The sequence below is a fragment of the Canis aureus genome, chromosome 32, assembly GCF_053574225.1.
Source record: "Canis aureus isolate CA01 chromosome 32, VMU_Caureus_v.1.0, whole genome shotgun sequence".
Lineage (NCBI taxonomy): Eukaryota > Metazoa > Chordata > Mammalia > Carnivora > Canidae > Canis > Canis aureus.
Genome location: NC_135642.1, coordinates 19989102 through 20005798, shown reverse-complemented (window position 1 = coordinate 20005798; position 16697 = coordinate 19989102). Strand labels below are relative to the sequence as shown.

At 34.5% G+C, this 16697-nt stretch overlaps 1 protein-coding gene across 2 annotated transcripts in view; it reads left to right on the top strand.

The window, feature by feature from the left end:
- SECISBP2L (SECIS binding protein 2 like) overlaps nucleotides 1-16697 on the top strand; it is a 61933-nt gene that overhangs the window by 24665 nt on the left and 20571 nt on the right. For both annotated transcript variants that reach the window (XM_077881043.1, XM_077881044.1), the window contains exons 8-14: nucleotides 369-506; nucleotides 2158-2238; nucleotides 2739-2906; nucleotides 3042-3183; nucleotides 6740-6909; nucleotides 7921-8053; nucleotides 9810-9972. In XM_077881043.1, coding sequence (XP_077737169.1) covers nucleotides 369-506; nucleotides 2158-2238; nucleotides 2739-2906; nucleotides 3042-3183; nucleotides 6740-6909; nucleotides 7921-8053; nucleotides 9810-9972 — 995 coding nt within the window. The remainder of the gene's footprint in view (nucleotides 1-368; nucleotides 507-2157; nucleotides 2239-2738; nucleotides 2907-3041; nucleotides 3184-6739; nucleotides 6910-7920; nucleotides 8054-9809; nucleotides 9973-16697) is intronic.

The following is a 16697-nucleotide window of genomic DNA, read 5'->3' as shown; positions in this document are numbered from 1 at the left end:
GATTTACCAGATTGTTGAATATATCAATAGTTTGTTCCATTGGGTGGCTGACTATTATTCTGTTGTAGGGAGGTACCACAGTAAGTTTATCCTTCCAGTCAGGGACGTCTGGATTGTTTTCAGTTTTTGGCTATTACAAGTAAAGCTGATTAAATGTTCATTTATTTGGTGGGGAGGGACCTTGTATTTTTCACATTTTTATATTTTCCTTAAAATGATCTTATTTGTCAAAAGCTCTTTAACCTTTTATAATAAATTATGCACATGAAAATCCATTGAGTTGTATACTTTTGTGTACTCTTCTGTAAGTATGTTGTACTTCAGTAAAATTTTCACTTACATATTTTTTTCTTTTGGGGCTTACTTAGGTTGGATTCAGATGCCGAGGACATAGTACTTCCTCAGAAAGAAGACAGAATTTGCCGAAGAGACAAGATAATAATAAGCAGTTAAACGCCAGTCAGTCTCATAGAGGCGACTCAAATTCTGAGTCTTTATATTTTGAGGTATTTTTTTTTTGGCTCTATTTGTAAACTGCTATAGCAAATTTTCCCATTAAGAAATTAATTATCAAAAAAAAAAAAAAGAAATTAATTATCTTGGGACCCCTGGGTGGCTCAGTGGTTGAGCGTCTGCCTTCGGCTCAAGGCGTGATCCTGGGATCCGGGATTGAGTCCCACATAAGGGTTCCTGCATGGAGCCTGCTTCTCCCTCTGCCTATGTCTCTGCCTCTCTCTCTCTCTCTCTCTCTCCATCTCTCATGGATAAATAAATAAATCTTTAAAAAAAAAATCTTGCATTCTAATTAGTGCTTTTTATGTCTTAACTTGTGATTCTATTAGATTATAAATTACTTAGAAGTATTGATTCATTTTTGTCCTGGATATGTATACTTAGTCAAACATTAACTGTATTAAGGTTTATTTTTAGAACTTCTGTCATGAGTATTCATTTTGAGGTAACATGTCGAGGTAGAACTTGATCTTATATGGGTTTCTCTTAGTATGAAACTTTATCCCTAATTTTCATTATTACTGTTTAGTCTCTCTGTCCAGTTTCTTAGATTTGAATGGTTCAGTTTAGTTAATTAGTGCTGCTATCCAGGAGAATCTTGGAGAAGAAAAAAACTATTTTAGTTTCTCTAATAGGGAGAAAGTTTGTATTCTGATTGCAATATTTTTATTGTTTACTTATCTAACTGGCTGTTATTGGAGGCCTGTTATATGTGTAAATAAGATGCTTTGATACATTGAGTAAACACAGTAGCCTTAGGGAGATTGCGGTATAGTGGAGAAATGTAGATGCATGCACACCTAATACTTGCTTGGGTGTGGTTGGAGTTGAAAGTCCCTTTGGGTTTGGGGTAGGGTAGAGATGATCTTTGGAATAGATTTTAAAGAATGAGTAGAATTTGGTTGTGTCTAGATAGTGAACTTCATGCCAGGTAACACATTTTTGTTGGATCATAGTTTCTATAAAATGGGCCAATAGATGGAAATTAAACTGGAAAATGTGCTTGAGGCCAGAGACTAGAAATGAATAATATGTTAGATAAGCTCAGTAAGTGACCTTAAGGACATTTCTATTCAATTATTGTACAATAATATATGTGGGAGATATGTCTTTTGTACTTAACCTATAATTAGTTCTGTCCTTATACTTAAAGATATTAGATAGACTCTTCACTGTAAAGGAGGATATTGGTTAAGATATTACTTTGGATAGGATTTAAAAAAATTTTTTTTTAACTTTTAACCTTATTGACAGATATGTATAGTATTGCAGGACAGGAAGTATTTATGAAATTCATATTAAGCCATCTGTTGAAAATATTTTCCAAATTATCTGAAACATGGTAAAAAACCCTTTTGTATTCCTTTTTAACTACCTACCCATTTTAAAAGTAGAACTAATTAATAAAAATGAAATAGATACAGAAAACCAAACAATGGACATGTTCAGATATGCCCTCATTGTTGAATAACGAATTTTAACTATGTTGTATCATGTGAGAAATGAAATTTCCTTTTTCAGACTGACTTTAAATAGTTTAATATTAGAATTTCAAAAATTACTTTCCCATTTTTCATTGTAAAATGTTTTTCGTAGGATTTCTTGCTTTGGGCTGTTCTTACTTAAAATGTCATACTATTTCAGGATGAAGATGGATTTCAAGAACTAAATGAGAATGGAAATACTAAAGATGAGACTATCCAACAGAAACTTTCTTCAAAAGTAGTAAGTGACTCTTTTGAAAAGATGAAATATTTGAATATCTTTTGAACTGTGGCTGTGTTGAAGTATTACATGTTAGTATAAAGATGTGGGGCAGCATTATAGAGAAGAAACAATTTGGTACTTAATATTTATTTTCAGCATAGCCAGAACAAAGACACTTTCCTATAAAATCCATAGTTCTATTAGAGACAAGAAAACACCATTAATTAAATGAAATCATAAAGCATATGGTCTATTTTCCCTTTTGTTACAAAATTTGGGAGTTATTTTGTTTACAGGCCAGGATCCAGACAAGTGTCACTAATTACATTAAGCTGTTTGTCTCTTTATTATTTCCCAGTCTGGAAGGATCCCACCCTCTCACTCTGTTCTTTATGACATTGAATCCTCAAAGATTCCAGTCCAGATATACTGTAGAACATCCCACATTATGGATTGCCTTTCCTTATGGTCAGACTTTTGTGGAATCACTAACAAATGTTTTTGTCTGATTATCCTAGTTGGATGATTTACCTGAAAACTCACCAATCAATATAGTTCAGACTCCAATTCCCATTACAACCTCAGTTCCTAAACGTGCAAAAAGTCAGAAGAAGAAAGCATTAGCAGCTGCCCTTGCCACAGCTCAAGAATATTCAGAAATAAGTATGGAGCAAAAAAAACTACAGGTATTTATTCATTCTTATGAACAAATGTAATTGGTAGATTTGGGGGCATGGACAGAAGGAGCAACAGATAGAACCATCATAAATTGCCACACTTTAAAACCGTCACAAAAAGTAAATGTTTCATTTATCTTTCAGGAAGCTTTATCAAAGGCAGCTGGAAAAAAGAATAAAACCCCTGTGCAGCTAGATTTGGGGGACATGTTAGCAGCTCTGGAAAAGCAGCAACAAGCAATGAAGGCACGGCAGATTACTAATACCAGACCTCTGGCATATACAGGTGATCTCACTCTCTGAGCAATTCACTGTTTGATTTTGGTAATAGGTTTTGAATATTGTTAATCTTAATTGTATATATCTAAAAGACCCAGAGTCTACTCATCAGTTCCTCTCCTGTTCCCCTTGTAGCCCACATCATTGTACTACACTGTGGTTGCCTACTATTTACTACCTATTGGCAGTCTGTCTTGGAGTGATCTTTTAAAAATATAAACAAGATTATATCACTCTGCTGCTCAGAACCCTGCAGTAGCTCTTGATCTCACTTGGAGTAAAGCCAGAGTCCTAAGGCCATGTCTTAGCTGATCCTATGACCTTTTTGCCCTCATTATCATTCTGTCTGACTCACACAGCTCTAGCCAGTCAGCCCTGTCACTGTTCCACAGACACACCCACCATGTCCCTAGCTTAGTATCTTTGTGCTTGCTATTTCTTTTCCCTTGAACTCTCTTTCCTCATATACTGGTGTGGTTTGTTCGTTCACATTCTTCAGGTCTCCATTCAAATATCATTTGGTGTACATTGTGAACCAGCTAATATTTTTCTTCTTTAAAGATTGAAATAAATAAAAAAAAATAAAAAAAATAAAAAAAATAAAAATAAAGATTGAAATAGGAATCACAACTAATTTGGCTTTATAACTTTTAAATTGGATAAGAGGAAACATAGGAGTTTTGATCAAGGAGGGGGAGAGAGAGAGAGAGAGAATAAATGATTTGGCTTTCTACTGAAATGGTAATGTATATTTTAGCAAACCTCGTCATATTTAGAGTTCAGCTCTTGCATGCTCCCTCATTTCTTTTCATAGCCTTTGTTGTAGAGGAGAGGAATAAGATAAAGAAAAAGGAAAGGCACCAACAAAAAGCCTGATGTTAAGAGGCAGAATTCAATATTTTTATATTTCTTCTGTTTCTGTGTAAAGGGTCTATTGTTTTTAGACAGAAAGATAATTAACAGTGTATAGCTTTCATTCTCTCTGCAAAATGTTTAAACCTATAGCGAGTTACTTGTCCAGTGTACACCTTAGCTTTGAGTAACTTAGTAAAAATAATATTGATAGTAAGCTTTTGAGTTAAATGTTGTTGAGTTGGGGAGTGGGACAGTTATATTTCACTAAAGAGTAAAGGACTATAGCAGTAGAACTGAGAGCGGTGTTCTGGAGGCAGTATGGCCAGGGGCTTTGGAGTTTGACTGCCTGGGTTTGAATCCTGTGCTTCTGTGTATTTCCTTGGCAAATTATTTAACTTTGCTGTACCTCAATTTCCTGACATTAAGATGGAGGTAATGATACCTGCTACAGGGTTGTTTTGAAGAGTAAATGAGATGATGCATGTAAAGTAGTCAGAAGAGCATCTGGGTTATAGTCACTCAATAAATGTTAACTAGTTACTATGGAGAAGAGATTATTAACCTCTTCACATGGCTCATTGTTATAACTTTGGTTCATTTAGTAAATGTTAATATATACAATTATAGATATCTACATGGAAATCATGGTGTCAGGGATTGTGGAATTATAGATTGAAATATACCTGTGTTCAAAAGATTTATAAACTAGTTGAAAAAAAATACACAAATAACTAACAGAGCAGTGCCTAAGGAAAGATACCAAAGTTTTATGAACTTACGAAGAGAAGAGTGATTTATGTCAACAGGGAGGTGTGAAGAAGACATTACAAATGGTTTCATGTATGAAACCATTTGGAATGGGCTTTGAAGGGAGAGTAGGGTTATTATCAGATGGAAATGAGATTAAACTCTAACCTGTCACCAGTGTTTATTACATTGGAAAGCATTGATTACAAAGAAATTGACTTTCTTGGGAAGTCCAAGAAAAGACGAGACTGTAGTAGATATGTAAAAGGATTGTGAGGAATTGATAGGGTGTTTTTGTTTTTGTTTTTAACTGATGGAACATAGAAACAGGTCAAAGATTGGCTCCGTGACTCCAGACTCTCCTAGTTAGGATTGTGGTGATTATGATGATATCAAACAAGTATCATGGAAGAATTTAATTTGGAAGAACAGACTCCAGCCCTGTTGTATTTGAAATGCTAGTTAGGGAGATCCTGATGGTTTATACTTAACACGTAGTTATGTATGTGCAATTTAGGTTAGAAGTTAGTTTCAAATAGAGATGGATGTGTAGTTGTGGAAATACATAAGATTGTCAAGGGAAAAAAAGTTAGGAAAAGTATATTCGGGAATCAAGTGTTGTGGAATGCTCAGATTTAAAGAACAGCAAGAACCAAAAAAATAGGTTTGAAAAAGAGTAAGGAAAATAGGAGAGTATAACGTCATGCAAGGCAAGGACAGAATTTTGAGGAAGGGGATGTGGTCTTTGTTATCAAATGCTGAAAATACAGAATAGAGAATAGATTTAGCAATTACAAGCTTGTATGTGATCTTAACAATCGTTGTGAGGGTGTGGGTAGGGCAGAGGTCAGATTGTAATGATTTGGGAAGTGATGTTGAGAAAGCAGACTGTTTCAGGACCTCTCCGGAAGATGGTGTGGTAGGAGGATCCTATGCTTACCTCATTGCTTGGATACAACTAGATAGCATCCACATCAGTATAAATAACTGATAAAGCAGAGTATTGAGAAGTTTAATAAGGAAGGAAAGGAGAGTGATAGTACCTTAACTTGAGGGGAAGCCAGTCAAGGGAAAGTTTTTGTTGGTTTGTCTTTTTTTTTTTTTTTCTTCCCCTTCTATATACAGGAGATTTTAGCTTCTTTTTGGGAGTTGGGAGGACCTTGACAGATGTAAGGGGAAAGGAACAGAGCAAGATCCTTGAGTAATTAATCTTGAGATGGGATTAGGAGTAGAGAGTGGTGATAAGTCTTGAACAGGAATTAAGATGCCTACTGGCTCCTCTCAGATGGCTTATACATTTATATTGGATAGCAGCTTCTCAGGGAAGTAGCAGGAGAAGTTTTTTGCTCCTAGAGTGAGAGGATTGAGATTTGAGTCTTTGGACCCGTTAAAGGATTGGGGTAGCCACTAGAGGGTGAGGGTATCAATCAGGTATAAAAGAACTACTGAGGTATAGAAGAGTGCAACCAAAGGGGAAAATCATTCTTTTTTTTTTTTTTTTTTTTTTGGAAAATCATTCTTCACTGGCAGGCTGAAATGAGGAGAGGAGTGACTATATGTTTTATATAAGGGTGATTCTTATGTAAGATTTAGTAGGAATAAGGAGAAGTGCAAAGTTTTGAAATTTCAGAGGTAGAGTGGTTCTGCTTGGAAACTAGTTGCAGGGAATTAATTACATGCTTGAGGGTTGCTGGGGTGGAGTGGAACTAATAATCTATTTGTTCCTGCTTTGGATTACTAAATTAGTTAATCGCATTCTTTGTCGTCTTTATCTTACGGAGGCTAAATGGATGCATAAAAGCTGTACCTGAGAGAGACTGCATGGCCCTGTACCACTCCTACTGTTATGATGTTTGTTTTTCCCAGAAGAAGAGGATGTTCTTGTAGATTTATCATTAGAAATTTTCATAGTATGTGGTGTTGGCCATAATAGTAAAACTAATGTTCTTGTTTGTTTTTAGTGGTTACTGCAGCTTCTTTTCACACTAAAGACTCTACTAACAGAAAACCTTTAACCAAAAGTCAGCCCTGTTTGGCATCCTTTAATTCATTGGACATTACTTCCTCTAAAGCAAAGAAAGGAAAAGAGAAGGAAATTGCAAAACTAAAACGGCCCACAGCACTTAAAAAGGTAAACCAAAATCTGGGGATGTTTATTTTATAAGATAAATAAGGACTTAAATCTGTTTTGCAAAAGTAGTTGTGTTTTACCCAATAGATTGTTGTGAGATAGTCATGGGTGTACATCCTTACAATGACTAGGTAGTTGGAGGTTGGGGATATCATCAGCATCACAGTTATCTCTCTGTGTTGAACAAGACCCTGGAGGATGAATTCTCTCTGTAAGGTTAAAAAAATAGTTAAACATTTGGCATCTAAAACATTGGACCGTAGGAATCAGAAGCCTGGATTCTGGTACTAAATTATATAGTTATAGGTGAACCTTTCTTACCCTTATCTTCTTTTTCTGTAAGTCTAGATAATATCTGCTCTATTTAACTCAGTGTTGGTAGGAGCAGGATAAGATAATCCATATCCAAATAATTGAAAACTACAAAATGTAAATCTATTTTAACTGTATGACCTGGCTTCCACATTTTTTTTTTTACCCATTTTTGTGGAAACTCTAGTTTGTCAGTTAGGATTTTTTCTTTTCTTTTCTTTTCTTTTTTTTTAGGATTTTTTTCTTTCAAAGATTTTATTTATTTATGAGAGAGAGAGAGAGGCAGAGACACAGGCAGAGGGAGAGGCAGGCCCCTTGCAGGGAGCCCAATGTGGGACTCCATCCCGGGACCGCGGGTTCACATTCTGAGCGAAGGCAAATGCTCAACTACTGACCCACCCAGGTGTCCCATTGTCAGTCAGGATTTAAAGAGGGAAGCAGGTGTAGTTTGATAGCTGTAGCATTATATAGCATAACTGCCCTTCCTTATTTTGGATAGAGTACTTCTTTCAACTACAGTGTCTAAAATCACATTTACCTTTTGCCAGTAAGTTTCTTTGTAGCCAACTAAGCATGTAACCAACCAAGCTCCTCATGGCCATTTGTAAGTGAACTATATCGGTGTAATAGCAAACATTTTCATCATTCAATACATACTTAAAGAGTGATCAGTAATTAAAGACTGGTAATGACTTTTAGGTTATTTTGAAAGAAAGAGAGGAAAAGAAGGGCCGTTTAACTGTGGACCACAACCTTTTGGGATCTGAGGAACCAATAGAAATGCACTTAGATTTTATTGATGATTTGCCACAGGAGACTGTTTCCCAGGAAGGTAAGATCACCCCTTTCTCCCTTATCATGGAATGGTCTAGAGTATTTTTTTTTTTTTAAATTTTTATTTATTTATGATAGGCACACAGTGAGAGAGAGAGAGAGAGGCAGAGACATAGGCAGAGGGAGAAGCAGGCTCCATGCACCGGGAGCCTGACGTGGGATTCGATCCCGGATCTCCAGGATCACGCCCTGGGCCAAAGGCAGGCGTTAAACCGCTGCGCCACCCAGGGATCCCAGTCTAGAGTATTTTAATTGCTAAGCCATCACTAGTTATACTAATTGCAGGATAGATTCCACATTTTGTCTAACTTCCTTTATTTTTGAGAGTGGTTTCTTTTGAAAATGCTTCTGTAGGGAGACATTTAAAAGAGGGGAGGGGGAGGTGTAACATAATAGGTCTGTGGCATTTTTGAGGCTTAAGTCCTGGATTTGTGCAAATACTAATAATTATGATCTCACCAGTGTGTCCCCTGTTCTTTTAATTTTGTCTTCTTTTGTATTTTGGACACTATTGGCTTTTTTCTTCATAAGACTGTTTTTATTGGATTGTTTTTGTTGATTTCCTTTCTTGCTTTCCTGAATACATATACCACAGTAAGTAGAGAATTACAAAGCCTCTGGTTGTGCTGAACTCAGCTGGTCAGTAAGCTTTAGTCCCATATGGTAGCCAGCACACATGATTGTAGGTGAGAAAAGCAAAACTGCACATTGCTTCTGATATTTTTTACTACTGTGGAAGAGAGATTTTAAGAGATACCAGACTAGATCCCTTTTCCTGCTAGTACATATGTATTCTTTCTGCAACATATTTAATTCTGATTTATACATATTAAGTGGCAGTGTTCCATTGTGCTTAGAAAAGAGTTTGCTTCTGAAGATTGTTCAGCTAGGACATACTGGTTATGATTCCCTTTTACTCTCAATTAAATATCCTTTTGTTTGTATTTAGGTTTATCCATTCATTCAAAAATGGATGAATTCAGCATTCATTCAGGTGTTTATTAGACACCTCTCATGTGTACTTTAGTAACTGGCTTTGGGCTAGGAAGGTCAGGAAATGTAATAAAGATAAATAGTGGATTGGTCCTGCTGCAAAAAGCTTTGGTAAGGAGATAAGATACATGTAACTTTGCTAATTAGTGGACTGGAATACAAATAAGAACTTGTTTCCTGAATTTAGCTATTTAGGAAAGAAGCAGCAAATGAAGGAAGCAGTCAGTTCAAGAGGTGGTACCTAAATAATGAAGCTGCCTGAGCACAGAAGCAAAGATCAAATGAGAGAGAAACTGAGATGGTGTATGAAGAAATTGGAGTGGTGTGGAGAGAATGAGTGAAGTAGAACTTATCATTACCAGCAAGAATGGGAATTTTTAGTCAGTTAAGAAATAAGTGAAAAAATAGAGACGAAGGAGATGGGTAATATGATCTGGAAAGAGGTTCAGAAGTTATTACCTTTGTTCTTCAATTTAAATCCTCTAAGAATACATATCTTAGATCATTTGGCTTTCTCTCATCTCTTGTGTAGAGACTTATAGGCTGTGCTTGATTTTTATGTTTTAAGAGATAATAGGAAGACTTCATTTTTGTAGTGTATAAGAAGTGTTTGTGTTATAAACAGTGCCCAACTTGTTAGCTTCTGGAGAATTTGGAAGTTATACAAAAGACAGCTGTCATTCTAAGGAGTATTGATCAATATATAGCTTTTCAGCATTTGAAGTTTCTAAATTTTTTCCCCTCACCCCACATCTCCACAGATACTGGACTGAGCATGCCCAGTGATACTTCGCTTTCTCCAGCAAGTCAGAACTCTCCATACTGTATGACACCTGTGTCACAAGGCTCTCCGGCTAGTTCTGGGATAGGCAGTCCAATGGCATCTTCGACAATAACCAAAATCCACAGCAAAAGATTTAGAGAGTAAGTTTTAGTCTCATTATTGAGATTGAATAGTTTAATTACCTTGATTGTAGCTCTGAGTACAGTATTATCGTTACTTGGTTGAGCATACAAAACTTCAAAGATATTTAAGTTCTTTCAAATTTTTTAACAGTTGGTTTTATTTTGCTTAAAGCATTTGACTTATGTCAGTTATCAGTGTTCATGTGAAAATGATTTGACAGTAAATAAATTCTTTTTATATCAGATAGTGTTTATAAATAAACCTAGAAATTTGGCCTCTTACATCTCACATACTCAGTGCCTTAATTCGAGGTTTTTCCTCCTCAAATGCTTTTGCTCTTTTGTTTATATTATTGGCCTTTCAGGAAAAAAATGCTATTATTAAAAACAAGTTTCTAAGACTCTGTTACATGAAGTAAACCCACTATATAAAAACTGTTTTTAAGCAAATATTTCTAAGTTTTAAAATGCTTATCAAAAAAATAAATAAATAAATAAAATGCTTATCAGTGAATAGTTTTGTACTCTAACAGTTAATGCTATGAAGGATTTTAGGATTTTTAACATTTGTGCAGATGTTACATTTAAAAATGACATATGAAAGAATCCCAGGGTGAAAGTAAAATCGGTATGAATCCAAACCATATTGGTTTGTTCTGTTCCCTTTTTTTGTTGTTGTTCCTTTTTTTTTTAATTGAAGTGTAGTGGTACACATTATTATATTAGTTTTAGGGGTACTATATAGTGATTTGACATTCATACACATTATGAAATGATTACCACGATACGTTTTAGTTACTATATGTCACCATACAGTTATTATAATATTTTTTACTTACTTATTTTATAACTGGAAGTTTGTACTTCTTAATCCCCTTCACCTGTTTTGCCTATTATCTCTACTCCCTTCCCATCTGGCAACCACCATTTTGTTTTCTGTGTTTATGAGTCTGTTTCTGTTTTGCTCATTTGTTTTGTTTTTTAGATTCCACAATATCATAGGATATTTATTTTTCTCTGATTTATTTCACTTAGCATAATACCCTCTGGGTCCATCCATGTTGTTGCATTTGACAAGATTTGATTCTTTTTTTATAGCTGAGTAATATGCCAGACATAGTATATAATATTCCATACAAAGCCATACCCCCATCTTCTTTATTCATTCATTTATTTATGGACATTTAGGTTGCTTCCCTATCTTGGTTTATTATAAAAAATGCTGCAGTGAACATAGTGGACCTGTATCTTTTTGGATCTATGCTTTTGTTTTCTTTAGGTAAATACCAGGAAATGGAGTTGCTAGATTATATGGTAGTTCTGTTTTCAATTTTTTTGAGGTACCTACATACTGTTTTTTTGTAGTGGCTACACCAGTTTACATTCCTGCCAGTAGTACATGAAGGTTCCCTTTTCTCCATGTCCTCGCCAGTACTTGCTTTCTGTCATCTTGATTCTAGCAATCCTGACAGGTGTGAGGTGATATCTTTGATAGTGGTTTTGATTTATATTTCCCTGAAGATAAGTGATATTGTACATCTTTTCATGTGTCTGTCGGCCATCTGTAGGTCGTCTTTGGAATGTCTGTTCAGGTCCTCTGCCCATTTTCTAATCAGATTATTTGGGGCTCTTTTGGTGTTGAATTATAGGAGTCCTTATATGTACTCTGGGTATTAACCTCTTTTTTTTGGATATTAACCTCTTAGCTAACATATCATCTGCAGGTATCTTCTCCCACTCAGTAGGTTGTCTTTTTCATTTATTGATGGTTTGCTTTGTTGTGTAAAAGCCTTTTAGTTTGATGAAGTTTCATCAAAAAATTTTTTTTTATTTTTACTTTTGTTGCCCTTGCCTGAGGATACAGATCCAAAAAATATATATATTGCTAAGACTAATGTCCAAGAATTTACTGATGAAGTTTTCCTATAGGAGTTTCCTGGTTTCAGGTCTTATATTTAGGTGTTTAATCCATTTTTTAAAAAGATTTATTTATTTATTCATGAGAGACAGAGAGAGAGAGGGAGGCAGAAACATAGGCAGAGGGAGAAGCAGGATCCTCACAGGGAGCCCCATGTGGGACTTGATCCCGGATTCCAGGATCACGACCTGAGCCAAAGGCAGGTGCCCAACCGCTGAGCCACCCAGGCGTCCTGGTCTTTAATCCATTTTGAGATTATTTTTGTATATGGTATAAGAAAGCGATTCCAGTTTTATTCTTTTGTAAATAGCTGTCCAATTTTCACAGCACTGTTTATTGAAGAGATGGTCTTTTCCCTATTGTATATCCTTGTATTTTTTTGTCATAGATTGACTGTGTAAGTGTGGATTTATTTCTGAGCTTTTTAGTCTGTTCTATTAATCTTTCTGTTTCTGTGCTGGTAGCACCCTTTTTTGATTACTATAGCTTTGCAATATAGTTTTAAATCCGGGCATGTGCCTCCAGGTTTGTTCTCTCTCAAGATTGCTTTGGCTATTTGGTCTTTTGTGATTACCTACAATTTTTAGGATTCCTTGTTCTAGTTTTGAGAAAAATGCTTTTTTGATAGGGATTGCTTTAAATCTGTAAATTGCTTTGCATAGTGTGGACATTGAACAATATTAATTCTTCCATGAGCACACTATATCTTTCAATTTATGTTATCTTTAGTTTCTTTCATCAGTGTCTTAATAGTTTTCAGTGTACAGTTTTTATACCTCCATGGTTAAATTTATTCCTAGGTATTTTATTCTTTTTGATGCAGTTGTAAATGGGATTGTTTTCATAATTTCTCTTTCTGCTAGTTTGTTATTTATTGTATAGAGGTGCAAGAGATTTTTGTATATTACTTTTGTATCTTGTAGCTTTACTGAACTTATTTATTAGTTCTAGTTGTTTTCTGGTGTGGTCTTTAGTGTTTTCTATGGACAGTATCATTTCATCTGCAAATAGTGATAATATCACTTCTTTACCAACTTGGATGCCTTTTATTTCTTTTTCTTCTCTGATTGCTGTGGCTAAGACTTCCAGTACCATGTTGAATAAAACTGACAAGACAGAACATCTTTGTCTTATTCCTCATCTTAGAGGAAAAGCTTTCAGCTTTTCACTGTTGAGTATGGTATAACTGTGAGTTTGTTGTATATGGGCTTTATCATGCTGAAGTATATATTCCCTGTGTATTCACTGTTGAGAAGTTTTATAAATGGATGTTGAATTTTGTTAAATGTTTTTCTGCATCTGTTGAAAAGGTCATATGATTTTTATCCTTCATTTTGTTAATGTTGTATGATGATTGATTTGTAGATGTTGAATTATCTCTGCATCCCTGGAATAAATGCCATTTGATCATGCTGTGATTCTTTTATTTTTTTAAATATTTTATTTATTTATTTATTCATGAGAGAGACAGAGAAAGAGGCAGAGACATAGGCAGAGGGAGAAACATGTGGGACTCAATCCCAGGATCCTGGGATCACGATCTGAGCCAGAGGCTCAACCACTGAGCTACCCAGGTGCCCCTGTGATTCTTTTAATGTATTATTGAATTTGATTTGCTAATATTTTGTTGAAGATTTTTGCATCAATGTTCATGAGGAATATTGGCCTGTAACTTTCTTTTTTTGTGATGTTTTTGTCTAGTTTTAGTATCAGAGTCTCATAGAATGAATTTGGAAGTGTTCTTTGCTCTTTTTTTTTTTTATTTTTTGGAATAGTTTGAGAAGAATAGGTATTAAATGTTTGATGGATTCATCTGTGAAGCTGTCTGGTCCTGGACTTTTGTTCTGATTTTTTTATTTTTTTAAATTCTATTTCATTACTAATAAATAGTGTTCAGATTTTCTATTTCTTAATGATTAGTTTGGGAAGATTGTGTACTTCTAGAATTTAACCATTTCTTCTCAGTTGCCCAATTTGATGTATAATTTTTCATGGTAGTCTTTTTTGGTTCTTTATATCTCTGTTGTCAGTTGTAACAACATCTATTTCTGGGTTTGTTTATTTGGGCCCCCCTTTCTTTTCTTGATGAGTCTGGCTAAAAGTTTATCATTATTGTCCTTTTTTAAAAATTGAATATAGTTGACATACAATATTACATTAGTTTCAGGTGTATAACATAATGATTTGACAAGTCTGCATGTTATGCTCACCATAAGTGTACCTACCATCTGTCATTATACAAGGCTATTACAGTACCAATGACCATATTTCCTATGTTGTACCTTTTATCCCCATGACTTATTCCATTGCTGAAAGCAGGTATCTCCCCTCTTCTTCACCCACTGTGCCTTTCTTCCCACCCTTCTCAGTATTTATGGTTCTCTTCCTTTGTTTTTTTAATTGTTCACTTGTTTTTTTTTTTAGATTTCACATATAAGTGAAATTATATGGTAGTTTTTCTCTGACCTACTTCACTTAGCATTATACAATCTAGGTCCATATAAATATTACTTATTTTTTCAGAGTACTGGTTCTTGATTTCATTGGTCTTTTCTATTATTTCCTTTTCAGTCTCTATTTTATTTAGTTCCTCTCTGATCTTTATTATTTACTTCCTTCTGCTCACTTTGGGCCTTGTTTGTTCTTTTTTTAGTTCTTTTATGTGTAAGATTAGAATTGTTTTTTGGAGATTTTTCTGGTTTCTTAGAGTAGGTCTGTATCACTATAAACTTCCTTCTTAGAGCTGTTTTTGTTCTGTCCCACAGATTTTGGGAGTTGTGTTTCCATTTTCATTTGTCTCAAGATATTTTTTAATTTCCTCTTTGATTTCTTTGATCCATTGGTTGTTTATTTGCATGTCATTTGGCCTTCTCGTGTTTGTGGTTTTTTTCCAGCTTTTTCCCCTCTTCTACTTGATTTCTAGTTTCACCCCATTATAGTTGAAAAGATGCTTGATATGATTTCAGTCTCCTTAAAGTATTGAGACTTGTTTTGTGGCCTAACATATGATCCACCCTGGAGAAGGTTCCATGTGCACTTGAAAAGAATGTGTTTTCTGCTGTTTTGGATGGAGTGTTCTTTATATATGTATTATGTCTATCTGGTCTAATTTAAGGCCACTGCTTCCTTACTGATGATTTTCTCTAAATGATCTATTGATATAGATGAGATGTTAAAGTTCTCTACTATTATTGTGTTACTATTAATTTCTACCTTTATGTCTATAAATATTTGCTTTATATATTTAGGTGCTCCTATGTTGGTACATAGATATTTACAATTGTTATACCCTCTTATTAGATCGATCCCTTTATCATTATTTAATGTCCTTCTTTGTCTCTTGTATAGTCTTTGTTTTAAAGTCCATTTTGTCTAATGTAACTATTGCTATCCTAGCTTTCTTTTCATTTCTGTGTGCATGCTATCATTTTCCATTTCTTCACTTCTAGTCTGTATGTGTGTTAGATCTGAATTGAGTCTTTTTCTTTTTGAAAGAGAGAGTGAGAGAGAGCGTGAGCGTGAACAGCGGGGGTGTGGTTGGGAGAAGCAGAGGGAGAGGGAGAGGCTAGATCCATGCCTAACAGAGCCTGACACAGGTTCTCAATCTCACAACTCTGAGATCATGACCTGAGCCAAAATCAAGAGTCAGATGCTTAACTAACTGAACCACTCAGGTGCTCCTGAATTAAGTCTTTTATAAGCATCATATAGATGGGCCTTGCTTTTTTATCCTTTCAACTACCCTGTGTCTTTGATTGTAGTATTTTTTTCATTTACATTTAAAGTAATTATTGGTAGGTATGTACTTACTGCCATTTTTTGTTTTTTGTTTTGGTAGTTCTCTCTCTCTCTTTTTTTTTTTTTCTTGATATTTTCCCTTGTGATTTGATGACTTTCTTTAGTGTTATGTTTGGATTCTTTTTTATTTCCTGTATATTACAGGTTTTTGTTTTGTTTATCATGAAGTTCAAATATAATATCCTATGTATGTAAATTTATTTAAGTTGATGATTTCTTAAGTTCAAACACATTCTAAAAGCATTACATTTTTCCCCATTCTGCAGTGTTTTATGTTTTGACATCATACTTTATATCTTTATCTTTGTATACTTTAACAAAATATTGTAGATATCATTGATTTTACAATTTTTGTTTTTAACCGTCATACTGACTTTATAAGTGATTGATCTACTACCTTTGCAATATGTTTGTTTTTACCAGTGAGATTTTCTTTCTTTTATAATTTTCTTCTGGTTATGGCTTTTTCTCTTTCATTTAAAGAAGTCCCTTTAACATTTCTTACAAGGCCAGTGTAGTGTTGATTACCTCTTTTAACATTTATCTTTAAGCTGTTCTTCTCTTCTTCAATTCTGAGTAATGATCTTGCCAAGTAAATTTCTTGGTTGTAGGTTTTTTCCTTTCAGCACTTTGGATATATGGTGCCATTCTGTTCTGCTTGCAGTTTCTATTGAAAAATCAGCTGATGATTTTATGTATGTTTTCTTGTACATAATTCGTTGCTTTTCTCTTGCTGCTTCTAAACTTATCTCCTTTAATTTTTGACATCTTAGTTATTACATGTCTTAGTGTAGATCTCTTTGGGTTAATCTTGTTTTTGGCTCTCTGTGCTTCCTGGACTTGGATATCTGTTTTCTTTCCTAGGTTAGGGAAGTTTTCTATGATTTCCTCAAATAAGCTTTCTATTCCTTTCTCTCTCTTTTACCTTAAAGGATTCCTATAATATAAATGTTAGTTTACTTAATGTTATCTCAGAGATCTCTAAAACTATTCTCATTTTTTTATTTTTTTATTTTTTTATTTTTTT